The sequence below is a fragment of the Psittacula echo genome (assembly GCF_963264785.1).
Source record: "Psittacula echo genome assembly, chromosome: 4".
Lineage (NCBI taxonomy): Eukaryota > Metazoa > Chordata > Aves > Psittaciformes > Psittacidae > Psittacula > Psittacula echo.
Window position 1 is genome coordinate 49,863,950 of NC_137738.1, and position 20,919 is coordinate 49,884,868.

General features: G+C 41.0%; 1 protein-coding gene across 1 annotated transcript in view; it reads left to right on the forward strand.

The window, feature by feature from the left end:
• EPB41L2 (erythrocyte membrane protein band 4.1 like 2) overlaps positions 1-1,560 on the forward strand; it is a 60,248-nt gene extending 58,688 nt beyond the window's left edge. The window contains exon 22 of the mRNA XM_080616149.1: positions 1,054-1,560. Within this exon, the coding sequence (XP_080472275.1) occupies positions 1,054-1,161 (108 nt within the window). The 3' untranslated portion in view covers positions 1,162-1,560. The remainder of the gene's footprint in view (positions 1-1,053) is intronic.
• The last annotated feature ends 19,359 nt before the right edge of the window (positions 1,561-20,919 follow it).

The window sequence follows — 20,919 nt, forward strand, 5'->3', positions numbered from 1 at the left end:
CATTGTTGTAACTTAACAATTAGAGATCTAAGGCTTTTTCGTTGTTTATCATTTGATTATAAACACTAATTCTTAAGTCTCAACACTCGCTTTCTTTTCAATCCTCATCTGTACTACAGGGATTACGCTTGACATAGGTGAATTAATGAAAAAATGTTAGGATTAATACATCAGCAAGCATCAGTATTGTTCCAAATAGACACTGTTCTTCTGTACATATTTCCTTAATAGGACTTCAAATTCATTATCATATGATAGTTAAGGTGGCTAATTCTGGTGTTTCCAATCGCTTTTCAGAGTTAGGAATTTCTTCTCCCACTTACCAGCTGTGCCTCAGGAAATTGACACTTTTTAAAATCAAGATAAACCTTCAAGATAAACCTTTTTGTTACATTATCTTTTTGTTGCTCCTTTTAGTACATTCAGGTTTTCCTCCAGTTGTGGTCAATACTAAGGTGAACAGTGAGCTTACTGTTGCTCTGGAATGCCTTCCAGTGTCTTCTTTTTTGTCTCATGTTGTGTTCCAACAGTAATACAGCTCACTGAAATAGGTTTTAGATCGGGGAAAGAATAGAAGGTCCCAAATGCTCTTTTGCCTCTTGTGCTTCAGAGGCGCTCTTGTGGGGTTGACTGTAAAACTTTATATAGCATAGCATGGATCAGTTCAAAGGGACCTACAACAATCATCTAATCCAACTGCCAGTTTTGTATATTGGTACATCTCTTAAGATGATAGATAAGCTAGAAAAGTTACAGGATAGTTTATAGTTATTTGTTACTGCCTTGAAATTTTGGTGAATTTTGAGCTTAGTAGTTCGGCTTTTTTTGGTTGGCTTTTGTGTTTTGGGGGTTGGTTGGTTTGGGGTTTTTTATGGTTTTATTTTTCGCTTGTTTGGTTTTTTGTTGGGTTTTTTGGTTTTGATTTGTTTTTACGCCCGAGACCTCTGAAGTTAGGAATTTAGAATTCTGAACAATTACAACCATTATAACCAGAATTTCTTATGCTACTCTCCCTTTTGCTGCTGCTGTTACATATTTCAAATACATTTTCAGGCCCTGGCACAGGCAATCAAAGAAGCCAAAGAACAGCACCCTGACATGTCTGTCACAAGAGTGGTGGTGCACAAAGAAACTGAACTTGCTGAGGAAGATGAAGAGTAAAGCAAATACTTCAGGTAAGCTTATGTATGTAATGAACATATTAAAATGCAGCATCAGTTTTCTGTTGTGTTCTGTGATAAAAGGCCTGAAAAATATAGGGCATCAGATTTCCTTTGATTTTTACACTGGTTGATGTTAAGAAACTGCAGTTTCAGATTTTTCAGACTTGGTGGTTTTTTTAATTGTAGACTTGGATTCAAGGAAAAGGGTTCATTTGGAAGGATTACATGAGAATGGGAGAGATTTAAAAATAAATAAAGTTTAAAAAGCAATGTTTTAAGTCTTCATTGGGAAACAGTTTTTACTGATGAGTCTGTGTATTTAGCTAAAAGAGCAGGGGTGTTACCTGTCATAAACTTCAAGCTGCAGCTTCAGGAGACTTCTAGATACCATGAGCACTATTCATGAAGAGCCACAAATATATGAAAAAAGAGACACTAACTCGATTCCAAGTTTTATGTAAGCTACTATAAAGAGAGGAGGATGTGTTCATTATCCTGGTAATTTCTCATGTTGAGAAGATCAGTTTTATTCCTGTGCCCAGGATTCCAAAGGGCTGATGATTTCACTGTTGAGTATCAGTTCTGCAATCCAGAGGAGAAAAGAGGCAAGCATCAGGTTGAGAGGATATAAAGCACACTTTCTGAATCCTACTCTATGAAAGGTGACCATTATCAAGGAATCTGAGTCTTCTTGAACTCTGGTTATTGATCATAGATGTGGGGTTTTTTTTCAACTGAAAGGCATAGGCTAAAGCCTAGGTATATTTTACCTACCCACAAGTGTGTTGGCTTTTTTTAGCAGCTGGATATGAATGGAGGGTCTGTGTGGCTGAGGAAAGGAGAGCTAATACACATTGCCAACTGTTGACATGTATATGACCAGTTAGAGACTTGTATGTTGTGTGGTATTGGGGAGAGCAGGTTTTTTTGCCTGTGGTTTGGGTTGTTCCACTGGTCCCTTGATACACAGCAACATCAAAATGTGCGCACTTGAGCCATCCTTCTCACAGTTTCAGCATTTACATAGCACAGTCTAAGGTAGAAAGATACACTAAAACACCAGAAGTGATCATTCGGATTTGCAAGCATTTGCAGTTGTAATATGTGCTATCTCATGACATTCTCAATTTATAATTAATCAGTGTGAATTTAAAGGTCTTGGGAGTAGGGATTGCCTCTTCTTTTTTATTTGTGCAGAATGTGCCAGTTTCTTCATGCTACTTAAGTCCAGAAGAGTATCTTTCAAATAGGTGTCCAACATAATCTATGCCATATATATCCCATAACAACACCTTTCTTGAAGGCACTGAGTCATGGGAGGAAGAAACCATCTTGGCAGGTTTGCTCCACATTCCTACATTAGCGACCAGCTGCAAAGTTGATTCTGTGCCTTCATCAAATGTTTAACTACTTTGTAAAAATTTTATTTGGGGAATAAAAATTAAAAGAATTCCTTCCATCTGCTGAGGGTGTTTTGGGAGGGTTTTTTGGGGACTTTTTTTTGAGAAATATGTATTGTAGAAAGGTGTTTGCAGTGTATCTGAGAGTGTCAGATGCTCATGTCTGAGTTTACCAGTTGCTTTACAGCTCTTGGTCTGAAATGCTTATGAGAGAGTAAAAGAGACCTAGTGAAGACATTTCTCCATGCTACTCTTTTATTTGAGACCTGGTGACTTGTTAGACTGACGATGCCTTTCACTTACTAAGGAAGAAAATCTGTCTAAACACAGGCCACCTGAAGTGCCTTGAATGTCTCTGTGTCTTGGACCAGCAAGACTTGTATGCCCTCCTGTAGCGGCAACTGAAGGGCAGGTGGGATTGCAGAAACAGCTCTGGACAATTGTGTTTAGGCAATGAAGTCATACTATGAACTTTGATTAGTTGTTTCTAAGCTCTGCCCCAATGATTACAGCAGTATTGTTTTTGTAGACTCATTTTCTCTAATAAAAGTGAAAGATACTGCCCCCTGATTCTGAGGGATTATTAGTTGAACAAATATCTTAATTTTTTATGTATGCACTAGATTGCGGATTAAAATTTTGTGTAAATTGTGCAATAGGGAACTATTAAAATACCAGGACAATTCTGGTGAGGGGAAAAAAATACAGTAAAGCAAGAAACGCACTGAAACTGAATTACTGTTTATCTCGTGTTGCATTAACTGAAGCCCCCCCCAACCATTTTTTTTATGAAATAACCTTCTTCCCAAATAACCTATGTGGAAACAATGACTTTTTGATTCAGATAACGCAACATTCACATAGTATCTGTTACAAATGCTTACGTAATATTCCCCCTCCTTTTTCTTCCAGAAGTAAAAATGATACTGTCCGTGATCATGACCATGAAGAACTGTAACCATTCCAAGTCACCACTACCCTACTGAATTCACCAAGCCTAGCAATGATGACCAGATGCTCAAGACTTAAATGCCAATACCAAACTCCATTTTAACATCTTTGGTCTATATTCCCTTAAAATCTTTCTTGTTTATTTTTATAACCACTTCTTAACAATCTTAGATTATTTTTTTAAATGAAGTTTTATAGGGTATGATCTTCTTTTGCACAAATACTTGCATTTTTGAAGCTGATTCTTAATTATATGAAAGTGAACAAAGAAGTCTGGCAAGCATTGTTCACTGGAGCAGGTGGTAATTGTGCAGGAAGAGGGATCTTTACTAGTTTAGATAGTTTTGGGTTTTTTTCCAAATACTTCAAGTGAAATCTTTTACTGGAGTAATTTACAGATTTTTTTTTCTTTCAGATTATTCAGGTAAATGTATGGTATCAAATAACAAAGATTTTTATAAAAATACAACATTTCCTAAAATTTGAAAAAAATATATTTCTTTGGATAAATTTTATACTGATATCTCTGTAACTCTTTCTGTTCTAAGGTTTTCTCTGTGGAACAGAGATGGTGTGGTAATCTGTAGAGGAGAAGGAGTTGCAGACACATTTCTTCTGACTGAGCACTGTGTTCTTTTTGCACTTTGGTGCCAATGCTCAACTTTTTGCAGCCATTTTGCTGTCTGCAGCATTCCAGATAAGGAAAGAAGGAAGACAAAATCTTTTTCTTTTTTCCAACAAGAGATGATCTAGGCAGCTTAAAACCTTAGTGCTTTTTTCTTACTGTGTCCCAACTTCAGCACTTCCATTATTTGAATACATGTGTAGAATGCTTGCTTTCTATTAAACCTCGCTGTCTCCATATTAGAACTGACATTTCTGCTATAGAGAAGGTATACATTTCAGATGCTATGTCTAATGGTTAATGAAGGTTTTTAGGATACTGAGTAAAAGCATACAATGGGCTCCATCCATAAACCAATAAGACAGTACCATCGTTTGAGACTGCCATTGAGAAAACCTGTTAATTATTTTGGGTTTTATTTTTATGTTGTCCTTGGAGGGGGGTTGTTTGGTTTGGTTTTGTTTTGGGTTGTGGGGTTTTGTTTGTTTGGTTGTTTTTTTTTGTTTGTTTTTTTTTTTTTTTTTGTTTTTTTCCCTGTCAACTCTGTGTATAGTTAAAATGCCAAATTAGATTTATAGCAGCTTGAAGTTGTATTAAGTGATATTTTGCTTTCTGTAATTCTGTTATAAAATAAAGTTGTTTATTCTCTGTATGATATTTGGCACTCAGACATAAACTTCAAAACTGCTTAAAGTGAGCAAGTCGGTTATGAGAACTGGAATTCTAGAAGTCACAAAACCTCAAAAAGCAAGGATTAGTACAAATAGTCTCCAGGGTTTCCAGATGAGTGCCACGATTATCTGGCTCCTCATACTGATACTGAAATATCAGCGGTTTTTAAACATCTTCCAAAAAGCATCCTGGTTTCTGTGGTTCAGAGAGAAAATACTCGCATGCCAAAACAGATGAGGTTTGGACAGCACAGTGCAAGTTCAAATGCCTCTCAGTGTATAAGTGGTTCTTCTGAGTTCATTGAGTTAGGATGTACTATGAGCTTCAAGTAACAAATCATACTTCTCACTATGTCCTTTTTCACTTTTGAGCAATGCATTTTTGGTGCTGTTTTCAGTTTAGATTGCTGCCATGTGCCAGCATGCTTGCTTAACAGAAATTCCTATTAGTTTTGGCTTTGTATAATTTGGATAACATAAAACAACAGTAACCAAGATGTTGATTTCTATATTCATATAGATGTTCTCAGTTACATCCCACACTACCCAGAAAAATAGTAGCAGGTAACAATCTTACTTGCCTTCTTTCAGAAACAGAGACATTCTGCCTTCAAAAAGGGGAAGAGAACTCCCCCCAGCCTAATGACATAAGAATACTGATACCTGTGAAAACAGAACTCATACACTGAACATGAGTAGAGAAGTTGCCAAGGAAGTTGTAAGCTTGGGATATGTAAGTGGAGGTCAAAATGGAAATACATGCATTTAGGGGGATGTCATAATGGATTTTTCATACAAAAGTATGTAAGAAAAAGCTCTATACATTTTTTCAGGTATTTCTTGATATATCGTAATGTTAGTTGCAGAACTCGTTTGATGGTAGGAAAGCTTGTTACTTCAGATTCTTATTGATTTGGATCTTTCTGATTTGTTAGACACTAGATCCATATTGGGTTTTATTGCAATTGTATTTAATTATTAAAAGTGCAAATACAATATTCTTGAAAGCAATATTACTTTCACTGAGAGCTGCATTTCTTCAAAAACTAATCAGAACATTTTGTCAGAGAAAAATTAATAGGGCTTTCAGGTCAGCATATCTTGTGCATAGCTATCCATTCCATTGATTAAACATGCACTAATTAAACAACCATTGTCACACAGAAAGACATAAGCCCCAAGTGTGATCTAACCTAAAAATAGTCAAGTTTTACAGATTCTGGTTGTATGTAATTATTCAATTGCTGTGTGTCCTGGGTTCAGCAGCAGCAGTCAGTTTTTCTCCTTCTTAGTAGCTGGTGCAGTGCTGTGGTTTTGACTTTTGGCCTGGGAATAATACTGATAAAGCCGATGTTTTCAGTTGCTGGTCAGAATGTTTACCCTGACCAAGGACTTTGTGAGTCTCATGCTCTGCCAGGGAAGGGGGGGAAGGCGGGAGGAAGCAGGGACAGGACACCTGACCCAAACTAGCCAAAGAGGTATTCCATACCGCAGCACGTCATGCCCAGGATGTAACTGGGAGTTCCCGGAAGGGCACGTCCTCTTCTCTGTCAGGCTCATTTCCGGCGGGTGGTATCGTATTCTCTTCCCTTGTTATTTCCCTTATCATTATTATTATTGGTGGTAGCAGTAGTGATTTGTGTTATACCTTAGTTACTGGACTGTTCTTATCTCAACCCGTGGGAGTTACATTCTTTCAGTTCTCCTCCCCATCCCTCGGGGGGGTGGGGAGTAGAAACTGCGTGGCTGACTTGCTGACTGGCTTAAACCACGACACTGTGGAATATTGTGCTATTCTGAGTTTTCCTTAATACTTTTTTTTATATATCTGTAGCAAAAACTGCAATAGGCAACAACTGAAATTGTTTTCAAGGCATTTCACAAGCTGACTTTATAATACGTAGGTAATTTCAAATACAATTACAGACCAATTTAATGAGAAGATATTCCAGTAATTCTGCTTAAATACTTAGAATAGTGAGTCATGTAAGTCCTACACGATATACTTAATAAATCTTTTTTTTAATCATAGAATAGTTAGGGTTGAAAAGGAACTTAAGATCATCCAGTTCCAACCACACTGCCATGGGCAGGGACACCTCACACTAAACCATGCCACCCAAGGCCACATCCAACCTGGCCTTGAACACCGCCAAGGACAGAGCATTCACAACCTCCCTGGGCAACCCATCCCAGTGCCTCACCACCCTCACAGTAAAGAATTTCTTCCTTAGATCCAATCTAAACTTCCCCTGTTTCAGTTTGAACCCGTTACCCCTTGTCCTGTCACTACAGGTCCTGATGAATAGTCCCTCCCCAGCATCCTTGTAGGCCCCCTTCAGATACTGGAAGGCTGCTATGAGGTCTCCACGCAGCCTTCTCTTCTCCAGGCTGAACAGCCCCAACTTTCTCAGCCTGTCTCCATACAGGAGGTGCTTCACTCCCCTGATCATCCTCGCGGCCCTTCTCTGGACTTGTTCCAACAGTTCCATGTCCTTTTTATGTTGAGGACACCAGAACTGCACACAATACTCCAAGTGAGGTCTCCGGAGAGCAGAGGGGCAGGATCACCTCCTTCGACCTGCTGGTCACGCTCCTCTTGATGCAGCCCAGGATACGGTTGGCTTTCTGGGCTGTGAGCGCACACTGAAGCCAGCTCATGTTCATTTTCTCATTGATCAACACCCCCAAGTCCTCCACAAGGCTGCTCTGAATCTCTTCTCTGCCCAACCTGTAGCTGTGCCTGGGATTGCTCCGACCCAGGTGTAGGACCTTGCACTTGGCATGGTTAAACTTCATAAGGTTGGCATCAGCCCACCTCACAAGCGTGTCAAGGTCCCTCTGGATGACATCGCTTCCCTCCGGCGTATCAACCGAACTACACAGCTTGGTGTCATCAGCAAACTTGCTGAGGGCGCACTCAATCCCACTGTCCATGTCACTGACAAAGATGTTGAGCAAGACCGGTCCCAACACCGATCCCTGAGGGACAGCACTCGTTACCGGTTTCCAGCTGAACACTGAGCCATTGACTATTTGCGTGCAGCCATCCAGCCAGTTCTTTATCCACCGAGTGGTCCACCCATCAAATTGATGTCTCTCCAATTTAGAGACAAGGATGTCGTGTGGGACAGTGTCGAACACTTTGCACAAATCCAGGTAGATGACGTCAACTGCTCTGCCCCTGTCCATCAGTTCCATAGCCCCATCATAGAAGGCCACCAAATTGGTCAGGCAGGATTTCCCCTTAGTGAAGCCATGCTGGCTGTCACCAAGCACCTCCTTGTTTTTCATGTGCCTTAGCATGCCTTCCAGGAGAATCTGCTCCAAGAGTTTGCCAGGCACAGAGGTGAGACTGACTGGTCTGTAATTCCCCGGGTCATCCATTTTCCCCTTCTTGAAAATGAGCATTATATTTCCCTTTTTCCTGTCGTCGAGAACTTCACCTGACTGCCATGATTTTTCAAATATGATGGCCAGTGGCTTAGCAACTTCATTCGCCAGCTCCTTCAGGACCCGCTGATGGATTTCATCAGGTCCCATGGACTTGTGCACGTTTAGGTTTTTAAGATGGTCTCGAACCAGATCCTCTCCTACAGTGGGCCTAGGGTCTTCATTCTCACAGTCCCTGCGTCCTCCTTCCAAGACTTGAATGGTGCAGTCAGAGCCTTTGCCAGTGAAGACCGAGGCAAAGAAGTCATTAAAAACCTCAGCCTTCTCCAAATCCAGGGTAGCCAGTTCTCCCAATATCTTCCAAAGGCGGCCTACGTTGTCCCTAGTCTGTCTTTTATTCGCTACGTACCTATAGAATCCCTTCCTGCTATCCTTAACATCCCTAGCCAAGTTCAATTCTAACTGGGCCTTAGCTTTCCTAACCTTTTTTAAGGTCCTCCCCTGTATCCTGGAGAACTGACGAAAAGACAATCTGAGCTCCAGAGCCCCTAACCACCTCTCCCAAGGCTCTGTAGTCCTTCTTTATGTTCTCCAGGCTATTGCTATCAACATCACTAGCACCCACATGGATCAGTAGAAGTGGGTAATAGTCCGTGGGACTCACTAGAGCAGGCATCCTCTCAGCAACATCCCTGATCCGTGCCCCAGGTAGGCAACACACCTCCCTCGAGACCTGGTCAGGCCAACAGATGAGTGCTTCTGTCCCTTTCAAAGTACAGTTCCCTACCACTATGATCCACCTCTTTTCCTGGCAGCACCAGTAGAGATCTTCTTTACCAGTGCGTCAGCCAGTTGTGTGTGGTGCGAGTGTGTTTCCTCCTTAGCCCCCCTGCAGGACAGCAAAGTGGTTCTGGGTGGGGACAACAGCTTTAGGAGGAAGCCCCTTGCTTTTAATTGTCCTCTTCCTCCATTTTTTGTTGGTTTTCTTTGTTACTGTTTCCCAGCTTTGTGGGTTGACAGTCTTCTTCTCCTCTCCATGAGCTGCAGGGGACACTTGAGGCCCCTGCACAGTTTGGGCCTGAAGCAAGCATTCCTGCTTCCTCTCAGCTTCCCTGACATCTTGTAGCCTATTAACAGCATCCCGCAGCTCAGCCCCTGCTGCAGGAGGACCTCCACCAGGGAGCACCGGGTGCAGCCCTGCCCAATGGGCACCCTCCCCTCACAAGACCAGTGCAGGCACTCTCTACACTCCGAGCTCTGCACTGCAGCCTCCCCTCTCATCGGCTCTGTCTGGGTGCCTAAAGTCATCATGATGACTTAAGGGTTCATGATAAATGTTGGAATTGCTCTACAGATTTCCTTTAACATTTCCTTTCATATTTCCTGATCAGTGTCCAAGATCACCAATTTTTCTGTTGGCAGCACCTTTCTTAAATGTAAAATGTCAGTTCTTTGCAGTAGCTATCTCAAGTTATCCGCAAAGGGTTGTGTAGACTGTAATTAATAAAACCAGAGGAAAGGATATATTACAGCATTTTAAAAGGTTTTATTTAAAGATATCAATATCATTGAAGTTTATGTGCTCAGGTAAGCAATAGCTTCTCTGCTGTGGCTGAAGAATGTACTCCTTTTAAAAGCTGCTGGTCTACTTAAAGCAAAAATTTGTTATCTAAGGATTATATAGGAAAACATGAATTGTTCCTCAGCACAGGATACTAAATCAGTTGGCAGTATGTCCATGTTGCAAGGACCTATGCTAGCTGAGGAACATATTCCTTGTAGGGAATATTCCTTCCAGGAATTCCTTCTAGGGACATATTCCTTCTGAGGAATATGTCAGACTCTTAAATAGCAAATGATGCAATAACATACCTCTGGAGAGGTACAGACCAGAGACTTGGCAGGAGGCCAGCAGGTCAGACTCGTCGGTTCTGTACCATGGGTTTTCTAGCTGAGACCAGCTGTAAGTAGAGGTGGATCATTAGAATCACACTTTCAGATCTCTCTCCTTAGACACCATGTTATACCTCGTTTTAGCTTTTGGCTCTCTACTACATGTGGTCTGTTTGATCTTCAAAATCACAGCTGAATAGGAAGGAAAATTGACAGAAGAAACTGTGGAAACACGAGAACAGACCTCTGCCTTTACATTCATGTCTGGATGTACTAGGTGTAAAGAAAGTGTGCGCTGCTTTGAGCTGTGTTGTATTAGGCCTGCCAGGCAATGTAAAAGTATGGGTAAGAGAGGAGCTCAGGAAGGAGGTGCTTCCTGATATCCTGAGTAGCTATGCATGTAAGGTCCACTCAACAGCTGGGTGATAGGGAGTTACTGTGATTTTCTATTTGAGAACTGCCTTTGGAATGCTTTTCTCCTTTTGCTGTCTGAAACAGATCATGTTTGTTGCTAGTCAAGTGAGATTATTGGTGTGAAGTTTAAGAACCAAAGAACTGCATGCTTTTCTCTTAGTGGGAAGAACAAGTATATATGGAAAGTAAAATGAGAAGAAAAGTGTCTTTATTCTTTTGATTGCAAAATATTGGGTAAGGACTTCTGGCGTAATCACAGGTGAGGCATCCTGAAACACATGGAGAACCTCTTATTTTTGAATTGCCAGCTGGAGGTGAGGAGCGCTGTGACTGAACTGGAGATTCCTCTGCCAGCTGACTGAGATAAATTTGTTTTTACTATCTTTGCTCTTCCAGGTTTGACTGTGGTTGTCTTACAGGGTTGCTTCGTTTGAAGTCAAATTCCATACATCTATCTTGTGTTTATAACTTCTGATGTTCAAGTTAATGCTGTGACTTCTGAATAAAGGCTTTTTCCACCCAGCATCTTCTGTTAATTTCAAATGGAACCACAAAGCACTTTGCACTTTCAAACAGGTAATTCTTTTGGGAACCTAAAAAGAGACTACTAGATCTAATTAGAGGTACTTCCATTTAAGCATCCTAACTTTTATGTTTATTATACAAATGTACAGGTACTTTTTTCAAAGTAACAGTTGGGTCTTCACCTGTTCAATGCAATGTATTCTGTGTTACTTGCACAGATGTAAACCAGTGTGATGACTTAAATATTTTAAAAAATAAGATAATATTAGAATGTGATAGAGGACTGGTACATATAGTAAAGGTATATGCTATTTGACTCCTGTTTTCTTCTTGGAGACTTTGATAAATTACAATGTTTCTTAAATCTGTGGTCATGGTCTCATTAATGTTTTTAATCAAATAATTCAGAGGAGTTCTTAAGTCTATGAGAACCAAAATTGTGCAAAACCACACAGAATGTCAGACAAGGCATTATCCACTTGTTCTTGCAGGGTGCGTAATGACAACCAGCTGTAATGGAAGGTAATTGCAAACAGCAGTTGCTGGCAGATAGGGACATTAAGTGTCATGGATAGAAGAGTCACTTCTCGTTCTTCATCAGTTTGGGTTAAACTTGAGAATCAGAAACAGAGAAACTAAAAGGCAATAGTGCTTTCAAACAGTCTGAGTTATGTTTTTGTGGGCCATCTGCCACAGCTAATCTAGGGTGCACTAAAAATTATACATCTACAGCAATGGAGGGGAGAGGCAGATTTTTTTTGTGTGAGATATGAAGTGCAAAGAAAGAAAACTCCATACTTATGAGGGTGTTTATTTTAAAAATCATCCATTTGTCCTTAAACTAGAATGATAACTAGCTGGTTTACAGAATACTGACTGAATCTTTTCATGGTTTCAAAAACTGGCATGGTCATTCAGCAGAGAGAAGTCCTTTTGTTTCCCATCACTATTATATTTTGCATACTTTACAAAAACTTACAATCTTCCCCAAAGTGTTCAAGCTAATGAAAAAAATCAGCTCCCCTTCATTACCCTTCTCAATTCCCTAGACATCAGTTCTGGTAATGAACTTGCTATTTCTGCATCTTCAGTTTAATAAGACTACCTTCCTTGTATGCGCCAGCTCAGCTCTCTCAGGAGCTTGTTATACAGCTTTCTTAGCAGACTAGGGAGAGGCTAGCAAGCAAGGTGCTTTCCCTCTCCCCAGATCCTGTATTGTGTAAGGGAAGTGATACAGGATGTTGTAGGAGGTCTCTGGTGCCTGATGAGTTCCATAAAGTACTTTGCTTGGCCTCATGTGAGAAAGCACAACCTGTTACAAGACCTTTTTGTACGGCAGCAGCTGTTTCATTTGTACAGCACAGCACTGATTTTTTTTTTTTTTCTCACTGTTTTGTTTTCCTCCATGGTATTTATCTACAGCCGGTTATTTTTAAACCATCAGAGCTGCATACTGGATTTAAGCTTGCTTCCTGAGATGTGAGACTCCCAGTGTCCTTCGGTTCTTGTATTTGTTCTGGTTTTGTCCAGATCTCCTGGGTTTCTGCCGCTGGCCCTGGTAATTCAGGAGGACATTTATGGGGTCTTCTGCCATGGCCAGTTCCTCATCCACTGAAAAATAAACCAACACCACAAAATTCCATGAGGATGGGCTAATTTCCTGTGGTGAATTTTTATAAAGAAAAGAAGCTGGTGTATATTCGTAGAAGCTAATGTTATGAAATTGAAGGTACCAAAGTAGCATGTTTGTATCAGTTTGCCCATTCTTCTAGAAGGAAGTCTTCGTAGTTTGAGACTGGGACTGTGCCTCTATGGCCAGAGAAGATTGACATCAACAGAAATACACGATTCTCATTTGCCTCCAATCAGAATAAAATCTCTAAGCAACAGCAAGGAGAGCAGTTAGCTTGTACTGGCAATTCACATTCTGCTTTACTGTGGCAGTGCCATGAGAGCTTCAAATTGGCCTGATCCTCCTGATGCTGCCTGTGGTACAGACAGAACAGAAAAATTAACTCTGCCCTCATAACCTGGAATCTTCACAACAGGACAGTGTCATCAGAGACTGTCATGAGAACTTGGGGAGTATTTGGAGAGGGATGGCGAAAAGCCAAAATAAAGAAAATAATAAGAAAAATCCAGTTATCATGAAACACTTCTTCAGGGTGCATTAGCTTAGAGAACTGTGTGCTGTTTTGATGCTAAAGTGGAGTTTATTTACATGAAGCCTCTCTCTTGCTGCACAGAGGAAAATGAGCCTTGCTTTTAGTAATGCAAATTCAATTTTTTAATTTTTTTTGAAATCTAAGGAAATAGGCACCTGAAGCCTGCTGAAGTTCTGAGGTTTTGTCAAAGAGAGGAAGCATTGACATTTACAAGAGTCTGTTCTCAGGTTTCTCTGTGATTAGGCATTTTGCTCACCTGGTAGTCTTAAGGTGAAGCTGGCTCTGTTGCCTGTATTGGGAGACCTGCTTGGGATGGGCTGTGTGAGTTGGCTGGAGGCCTACATGATAGGTTGGACTCTGCCTATCTCAGATTAAGCAAAAGAAGGGCTTGGAGGTAGACTGGGGACTGTGGTGCTCAAACTATTAAATAGACATGAATTCATCCTCCATCCTTTTGAGATTCCCAGCCAGAACACCTGAGATCTGCAAGCTGAGAATCTCCTTCCCTGAGGCGCCTGAACAGCCAGATGTAATTCCCTTCAAGCATTCAGACATGTGAGAAGCACAGAAGCAATATTCCTTTAGCAAATTAGTCTGTCAACTGCTTTATTCACCTTTCTCTCTTAAAGCCTTGATTGCTTTAAGAAAATTTAGGAAATTGTTACTTACTTAAACTCGCTGCAAATGCAAAGCTGAAAATTCTGTGCTTGAAGAGAAGCAGGATTTAACACCTGGCTCTGCTGATTATTTACAGACCTGCAGAAAGTGCAGCTATAGAGGATGTGGGCTCTGTGAAAAGGAGACAGGCCAGTTTGTTTCAGCAGTTGTTTGTGCAGCACGAATGTGAATGTTTGTATCTTTTCAGATGGGCTCTTTTGGCTTAATGAAAGTATAGTCTGAGCCTCAGCAAAATACCTAGACTGATGGGATCTGTAACCCACCTGCTTTTCCTGTCTTGCTTGATCCCAGCTGGAACAGAAAATCAAGAACATCACCAGGGATGAATAAGTGTCTCAGTATTATTTTGCAATAACTAATGTCTGTAGCAGGACACAGATGTTTATTTGCTGCAAGGGAGAAGCCGCGCTTTTATCCAAAGTCTAATGTAATAGTTGAATTAGTTTCCATTTCAACCATTTTAATGAAAGAGCTCTCAACATTTAGCCTTCCTATTCCCTCATAGATACTGAATTGTTTGATGTTCTTGGCACCACAGCACTTTTTGGTTGTTGTTTATTAGTGTGTGAAAAACTGTCAGCACCTTGCTGTAAGGATAATACACAACTGAAGTCAGAGCTGGGTTAGGCATACAGAACAGACTTCCCTAGTTGATCAATTCAGCATGCGAAAGCACATCTTGAACAGGAAATGTCAGTTTCAGCAGCCTGAAGGTAACTTGTGGTGTACGCTTGTATGCAAGCAAACACCTTTTCTTCCTCTTTGTAAAAGGGTAGGGTCTAAATGCCTGGAGGTGTTACACAAAATAAGAAGTTAATTCATTCTGTGTTTCGAGGTGTGACCTTTTTACATTTAGCACTGTGTTAAATTGCCAAATTTTTAGGATTTCAGAAGCTGCAGGATAGAGCAAACTTAATGAATGTGCAAATCGCAGTGCTTGATGTGGCATCTAGAGAAGGGTTCTTCCCTAGCTTTGTGCTGATGGGTGCATCTAGCCTTCTCCTGTTGGGCTGATGCACCTTGGGCCAGCTCAGGGTTTATCTGCAGAGCTCTGTGGCCAGGATTGTCCTGCCTGCTCTAGATAAGGCTCTGCTTTTGAGATCACAGCTGAGTTGCTAGAGCTGTAATCTACATTGTGGACCATTGTCGTGAACAGGGTTCTCACCAAGCTGTACCAGGAAGCATGTGAAGTTCAAGAGGAAATCTAGGATGTCATCTTAGCTTCCCTAGTGCTCCCTATGGAGAAAAGGTTCAAAAGGCAGCCAATTTGAGGAACAAGCTTAGCCTAGTGCCTGCGACAACATGTTTTGGAAGGGCTGAAGGAAAGAAAGGATGAGGACTTTGATCTAAACGTGTGCTGGGCCTGGCCTTGGCAGCTGGAAGCCTAAAACAGGAGCAGAGCATGTGTGAATCTGCTGCTGCAGCTGGGATCCAAAGGCATGAAGGTCGTCCCATTAAAACTGGATGGTCTGATGTACAGGGGTTTCCATCTAAAAGAAACGCCCTGCTGTGGTGGTAGCCCAGCATTTTCTTTGTGAGCAGCCTTGGTTTGCAGTACCTGGGTGTGTTACACTCACACTGCATTTGCTCAGGTGGGGGTGTTTCTTCTTGTGTTTTTTCTCTGAAGATAGAAGTTTGAAGTGAGTATAAGCTGATTTTAAAATAGAAAAAGCAACATGGCAAACATGGATTGTAAAAGCAAATACACACCTTTGAAAGAACTAAGATGTGTACTCAATAACCAGCTACTTACAGGGTGTAGCTACTCTTACCTGTCTCACTGAATGCTTGCATGGTGAAAGCACAGAGGAAAATTATCTGTACTTTAACTACCCAATTATTTTTCTACATTTTGGTTGTCTTTCCTGTAGTGTAGTGTAGTAAAATCTTCCACAGTATGGTACCTAAATCTATGGAGTTTTGAGTGAGATTCCAGTCCAAGTTGTGAGCAAATTCCTGTTAACATTTTTCAAACAGAAAATTATCTAAAATGCAGTACAACTTCATAAAATATCATACTTCAGTTTAGTTAATGGTACAAGCCTAACAGCCTGTTGAATTGAGAAGTTCTGTCTGCCTACCCATTCAGTGCCCCCAAGTCCTGACTCACCTTCTGTTAGTTTGAGCCTGAAGAAGGCAATTAGCAACAGGAGTAAAGCCATGGACATAAAGACCCCAGCAAGGAGAATATAGCCAGGCAGCTCCTTCACAAACACCGAAAGTAAGTAACTTGTGTGCATTTTCCTCTGCAACAGATGAGGTGAGGAAGATCCTTCAGATCTTCAAGTGTGGAGCTTATTTATCCCGCTTTCTTCCTTTTCTCCCTGCATCCACGTTCTGCCCTTTGCTCAATCCATTATCTCTTTTTGGACTTTGGCTTGTTTGTGTAAGCCTGTGGTTCCCAGTGGGACCAGAGTTCACTTGCAAAATTGCTCAACCACAACATTTAAAAGTGCATGTTGTAGTAATGTGGGTCTTTGAAACCTTTGGGATTCGTCTGGGAAGGGCTCAATATGCAAGGCTGCTGCCTTTTGAGCAATACAGGTTCTGTCATCTGCTAACTTTGCACAGGCCATTCTGAACAATAAGACCTCTCTTTCTAAAAGTATTACTAATTTTACAATAGATCTCAAATGCTCACTCAGGGTGAAGACCATGTTACGAACACCACACAGGCTTCTCTGCTCTGAAGGGTTTTCAGACCAGACCATTGAGGCCAGCATCAAATGATGGAGTGGATGCTGTACCAACAACATTTTTCTGAAGAGCAGCTGCAGAACAGTGAAACTCAGGAAGGTTTCTTTCTTAGCAAAGTGGAAAATATCTGACTCTGCGTGTGTGTGTGTGTGTGTGTGTGTATGTGTGTTTGAGGTGCGCCAAAGAGTTCAGGAAACTTTTAAACACTGAAGTAACTGGATTTGAGATGTACAGTATATTCAGTTTTTCCCATCTGGTCACCAGCCTATGGCAGAACTGTGTCTAGGATACACTGGTTGGTTTAAAAAGATGATTAGTCATTTTATAGCCCTTCCTTACACCTTCAGGTTTGTAAAAACACGTAGACCTGACATCTTGCAAGTGCTATTGTGCCCAGGTTGCATTGACTTTACCTGGAAGCAATGCAGAATCTGTCTGACCTGCCTGTGTGCTTGAATTCCAGCAGAGATGTGCTTCAGGTTGTTGGACATCAGGTTAGTCTACCTGGACATTCAGTCTCTGGCTTATCAAATCTGAATGCCTAATGAAGGCACCAGGTGACATTAAGCACTGCGGGATTTGTGGCTTCACCACCTTGTTAGAACATGGACAACTGGGTAGGTAGGCAGGCTGGAGCCAATGGGAAATGCAGTAGATTTGTAGATTTTCAGGGGGAAAAGATATTTCTGTGTTCAGCTCATTTCCTTCACCTGAGGTAAACAACCTCAGCTAATAATTTTCTTAATTTTATAATATTCTTTTTGACTGCTAACATATTTGAGATCCTTCCTTTAGCACTACAAGTGATGTAGAATATCACATTTGCAGGCAAATTCCTGGATTTGTTAATCATCCACTGTTGTGACTGATAAAAGAACAAATGGAGGGTGACTTACTTCTTGCTTTATATTTCTTTGGCTTTGGCTTCTAACCATTACGTCTTATTCTGCGTTTTCTGACTAGGTGTTTGACCTCATTCATAGAGTGCTTTATGATTTACTCATGAAAAGCATGGACTAAAAGACAGGTTGTCAGGATATTATTATTATAGGCCCATCTGTTGCCAAATAATTCCTTCCTTTCATAGATACCTGTCAGCTGTGATCAATAAATTCCTTTAACTTCTTTTTTTTTTGCACATGAAAAGTTGATTCAGATTTTTCTTTAGGCTATCATGAATGTCAGTATTCCGGTCTGCAGAACAGTTGCAATATTTTGATGAACCTTCTTCTGGATCTCTTTTAAAATTCCTTCCTAACTGATGTTCTCAAAAAGGTATCTTGAGCCATTGGAGAGCTCAGTCTGAGAGTGAAGGTTGTGACTGAATTCCAAGTGCTGTAGCATTAAGAAATGAGCCGGGGTATTTCTCTTTGATACATGTGCACGACTCACGGTGATATTAATGGCAACTAAATACCTGCATACAAGGGCAAAACAGTCACTTGGATTTTTTAATTGGTTTTCCTTGTGCACCTGCGATATTAGTTCTTTCTGTCAAATGTGAGTCAGTGGAGACAATGAAGTGCATAGCTGCCTTGCTTGTCACAGCTGACTGTCATGGGGCCAGACAGCTGATGGACACAGAGCAGACAGCTTGGAAGTGGTTAGATTCTGCCTGGGAAGAAGAAAATTCCCAACCCTCCATGTTTGTACAACCTCCTTGTGAAATGGCAGGTGTCAGCTCTGATCACAGCGAGGAGCAAACCTCATGGCTGTTCAGCATGGCAGACATGTAAAGCAAATTTCTGTGTTGAAGCAGGGCAAATGCAGGTGAAGAAGGTTAAACATTTTTACCATGAAGGCAGTTTTTCTGCCTGAGTTGGTTGGGATGGCAGCCAGCATGTGTGAAGCCAACAGGAGCTCTGCTGCCACACGGGGTGCAGCCTTGGGCAGAGCTGAGCTTCTACATTCCAGCAAGACCTGGTCTTGTGGTGTGGACACATCTACCACAGCCAAAGGAAAACTGGGAAATGTAGGCCAGGCATCGATTAGTAATGCAGGAACATGTTTTCTTGGATGAGGTGTGAAGCTTTGGTGTATTTGGGAAAATAGATGGATTCACGAGCTCTGTGAGTATGTCACGATTGCTCGTTGCTGCAGTACAGGACAGACCTGCCAAAAGCTCACAGGAAATCTGGCCATTTCAAAGTTTTCTTTTTGGCTTGAATCAGAAACTTAATTTCCTGTGAAATGGAATTTAAGGAACATTAATCTTAGAGCCACTAAAACTCTTATTTCAGCTGTATCATTTTGATTATTTACATAAAATATGAATACATATGAATTCATTCAAACTTTAAATGAGTTCTGTTTCCAAAACCTGCCAGCTAACATTAGATATGGTGCACATCACGCCTACCTTGTTGGAAGGAATTACTTTAACTGCTCAGCTTTGTGTGTGTGTGTGTGTGTGTGTGTTAAGCAACACATTCTTGTTGAATGTTTTGATTCAATCACAGTTTCCAAATGAAAACTTTCTCTTAAAATTTCTAGATTACTTTAGTAGGGGATATAAAAAGGCAAAGAAATACTGGAGCTGAGGGGAAGGAGTAAGATCTGCCTGTGAAGACTCAGCCACCATAAACAAAAGAGCCCTCATTCTTGCAGATATTTGAGAGCCTTTGGGGCAATAACCAAGATGCATGTAAAGGCAAATTGCCAATGTGCATGGCAGCTGAACTGGCAGTGCCGAGGTTGCTCTTTCTCAGGGAAAACACTAAAAAGGTTGCTGTGAGACTGAAGCAGTTATAAAACCTCAATATTTATGTAATTATGGTGGAAAGGGGAGGCAGTTGGTCTGGACAGAGCTTTCCAGCACAGGCAATGGATTGGGCACAGACTCCTGTTTTTGCCTGAGCCAGGGTTGAAACTGGCCCTGCGGGGCTGGATATTCCCACAAGTGTCCCCTGGCCCTGGAGGGGTGGCAGTAAGCTGGGCCCACTACTCAGGAGATACACCTTGAATGGAAAAAAGGCTTTCTTTTCCTGTGCTATCAGGCTAAAAAGCTTCCCAAAAAGTGTTTTAATGTTATTAAATTTAAATGCTAAATGAGCATTTAGAGCTCATCTTTCTTCTGAATGTTCTGCTAGAACACCAACATCCTTTATTCTCCTGTTCAACCTAAATTTGATAAAGGTTATTAGATCAGGTAGTTTGGTATCTTTATTATTACAAGCAATTTAATTTCCTTCCATGTGCTTTGTAGAATCCAATATATTGATTGTTTAAGTCTTGTTTTCCCCAAAAACATTTAACCTTGGTTTGAAAACATAAGGAGATGGAAAATCACCTGTCCCTTTCCATGGCTGTTCATGATGTGAACCAACTTGTGTCTGGTTTACAGCTTGCGATGTTTCTGCTTCTAGCCACTTGTTCTGCTTGTCCTTTCCTTCCTCAGTGGGTCAAGGAGACTTTGGGGAGCTGGTATTTTTTTTCCCCTGTGAAAGTTCTGGTATCATGCAATATCACTTCTGAATCTCTTTGCTGTTAAACTAACACACCAGTCTTTTAATTCCTTATAGTAAGATTTCATTTTTCACCTGTCTTTGAAACATCCTTGAAGGTTTTCTGTGTGTTCTCTAGCTTTTAAAGGATATCATTTGAAACATGGGCATACCAAAGGCTGCAGTCTTGTAACAGTGTCACCTGTGACACTCCTAAAAGTAAAACCGTGTCTTTATTCCCACTTTCTGCTCTGCTCTTCACTCATCAGAAGGGCTGATTAGCCATGATTGCTGGATCATTCAGAGGCACTTGCTGCATTGCACACCTGCTCTGGGTCTCAATCCTCTTTAGGCTTGTTGTTTCCCAGGACAATCTCTAGGAATGGCCTCTTAACCTTGTTTCTAGATGCAAACCTTGCTTTGGAAATATTGGAATGCTTTTTCTTGTAATAAACGTAGCCTCTCACAAATGATACAGATCACACAGCCTAAATGTTGTGTTCAATCCTCAGTAATTAGCATCAAGCCTTTGATCACCTGCACTTTTTAGGAGTGCTGATTTTGTATCAATTTCTACTCTGTTTTTTGGTTTTGGTGGGTTTTTTTTGGTTTTGTTTAGTTGTTGGGTTTTTTTCCCCTCTCCTGCTTTGCTTGTTTTCTACTTGTTGCTTTTTTAGTTCAGGCTCTTGTGTAAACAAGAGCATGGTAAAGTGGTTCAAGTTACTAATCATAGATAGAATCATAGAATGGTTTGGGTTGGAAGGGACCTTAAAGATCATCCAAGTTGCAACCCTCCTGCCGTGGCAAGAGACACCTTCCACTAGACCAGGTTGCTCAAAGCCCCATCCAACATGGCCTTGGTTGAAACGCCTCATAAGCTGTGTCTGGGCTTTCAGGGTAA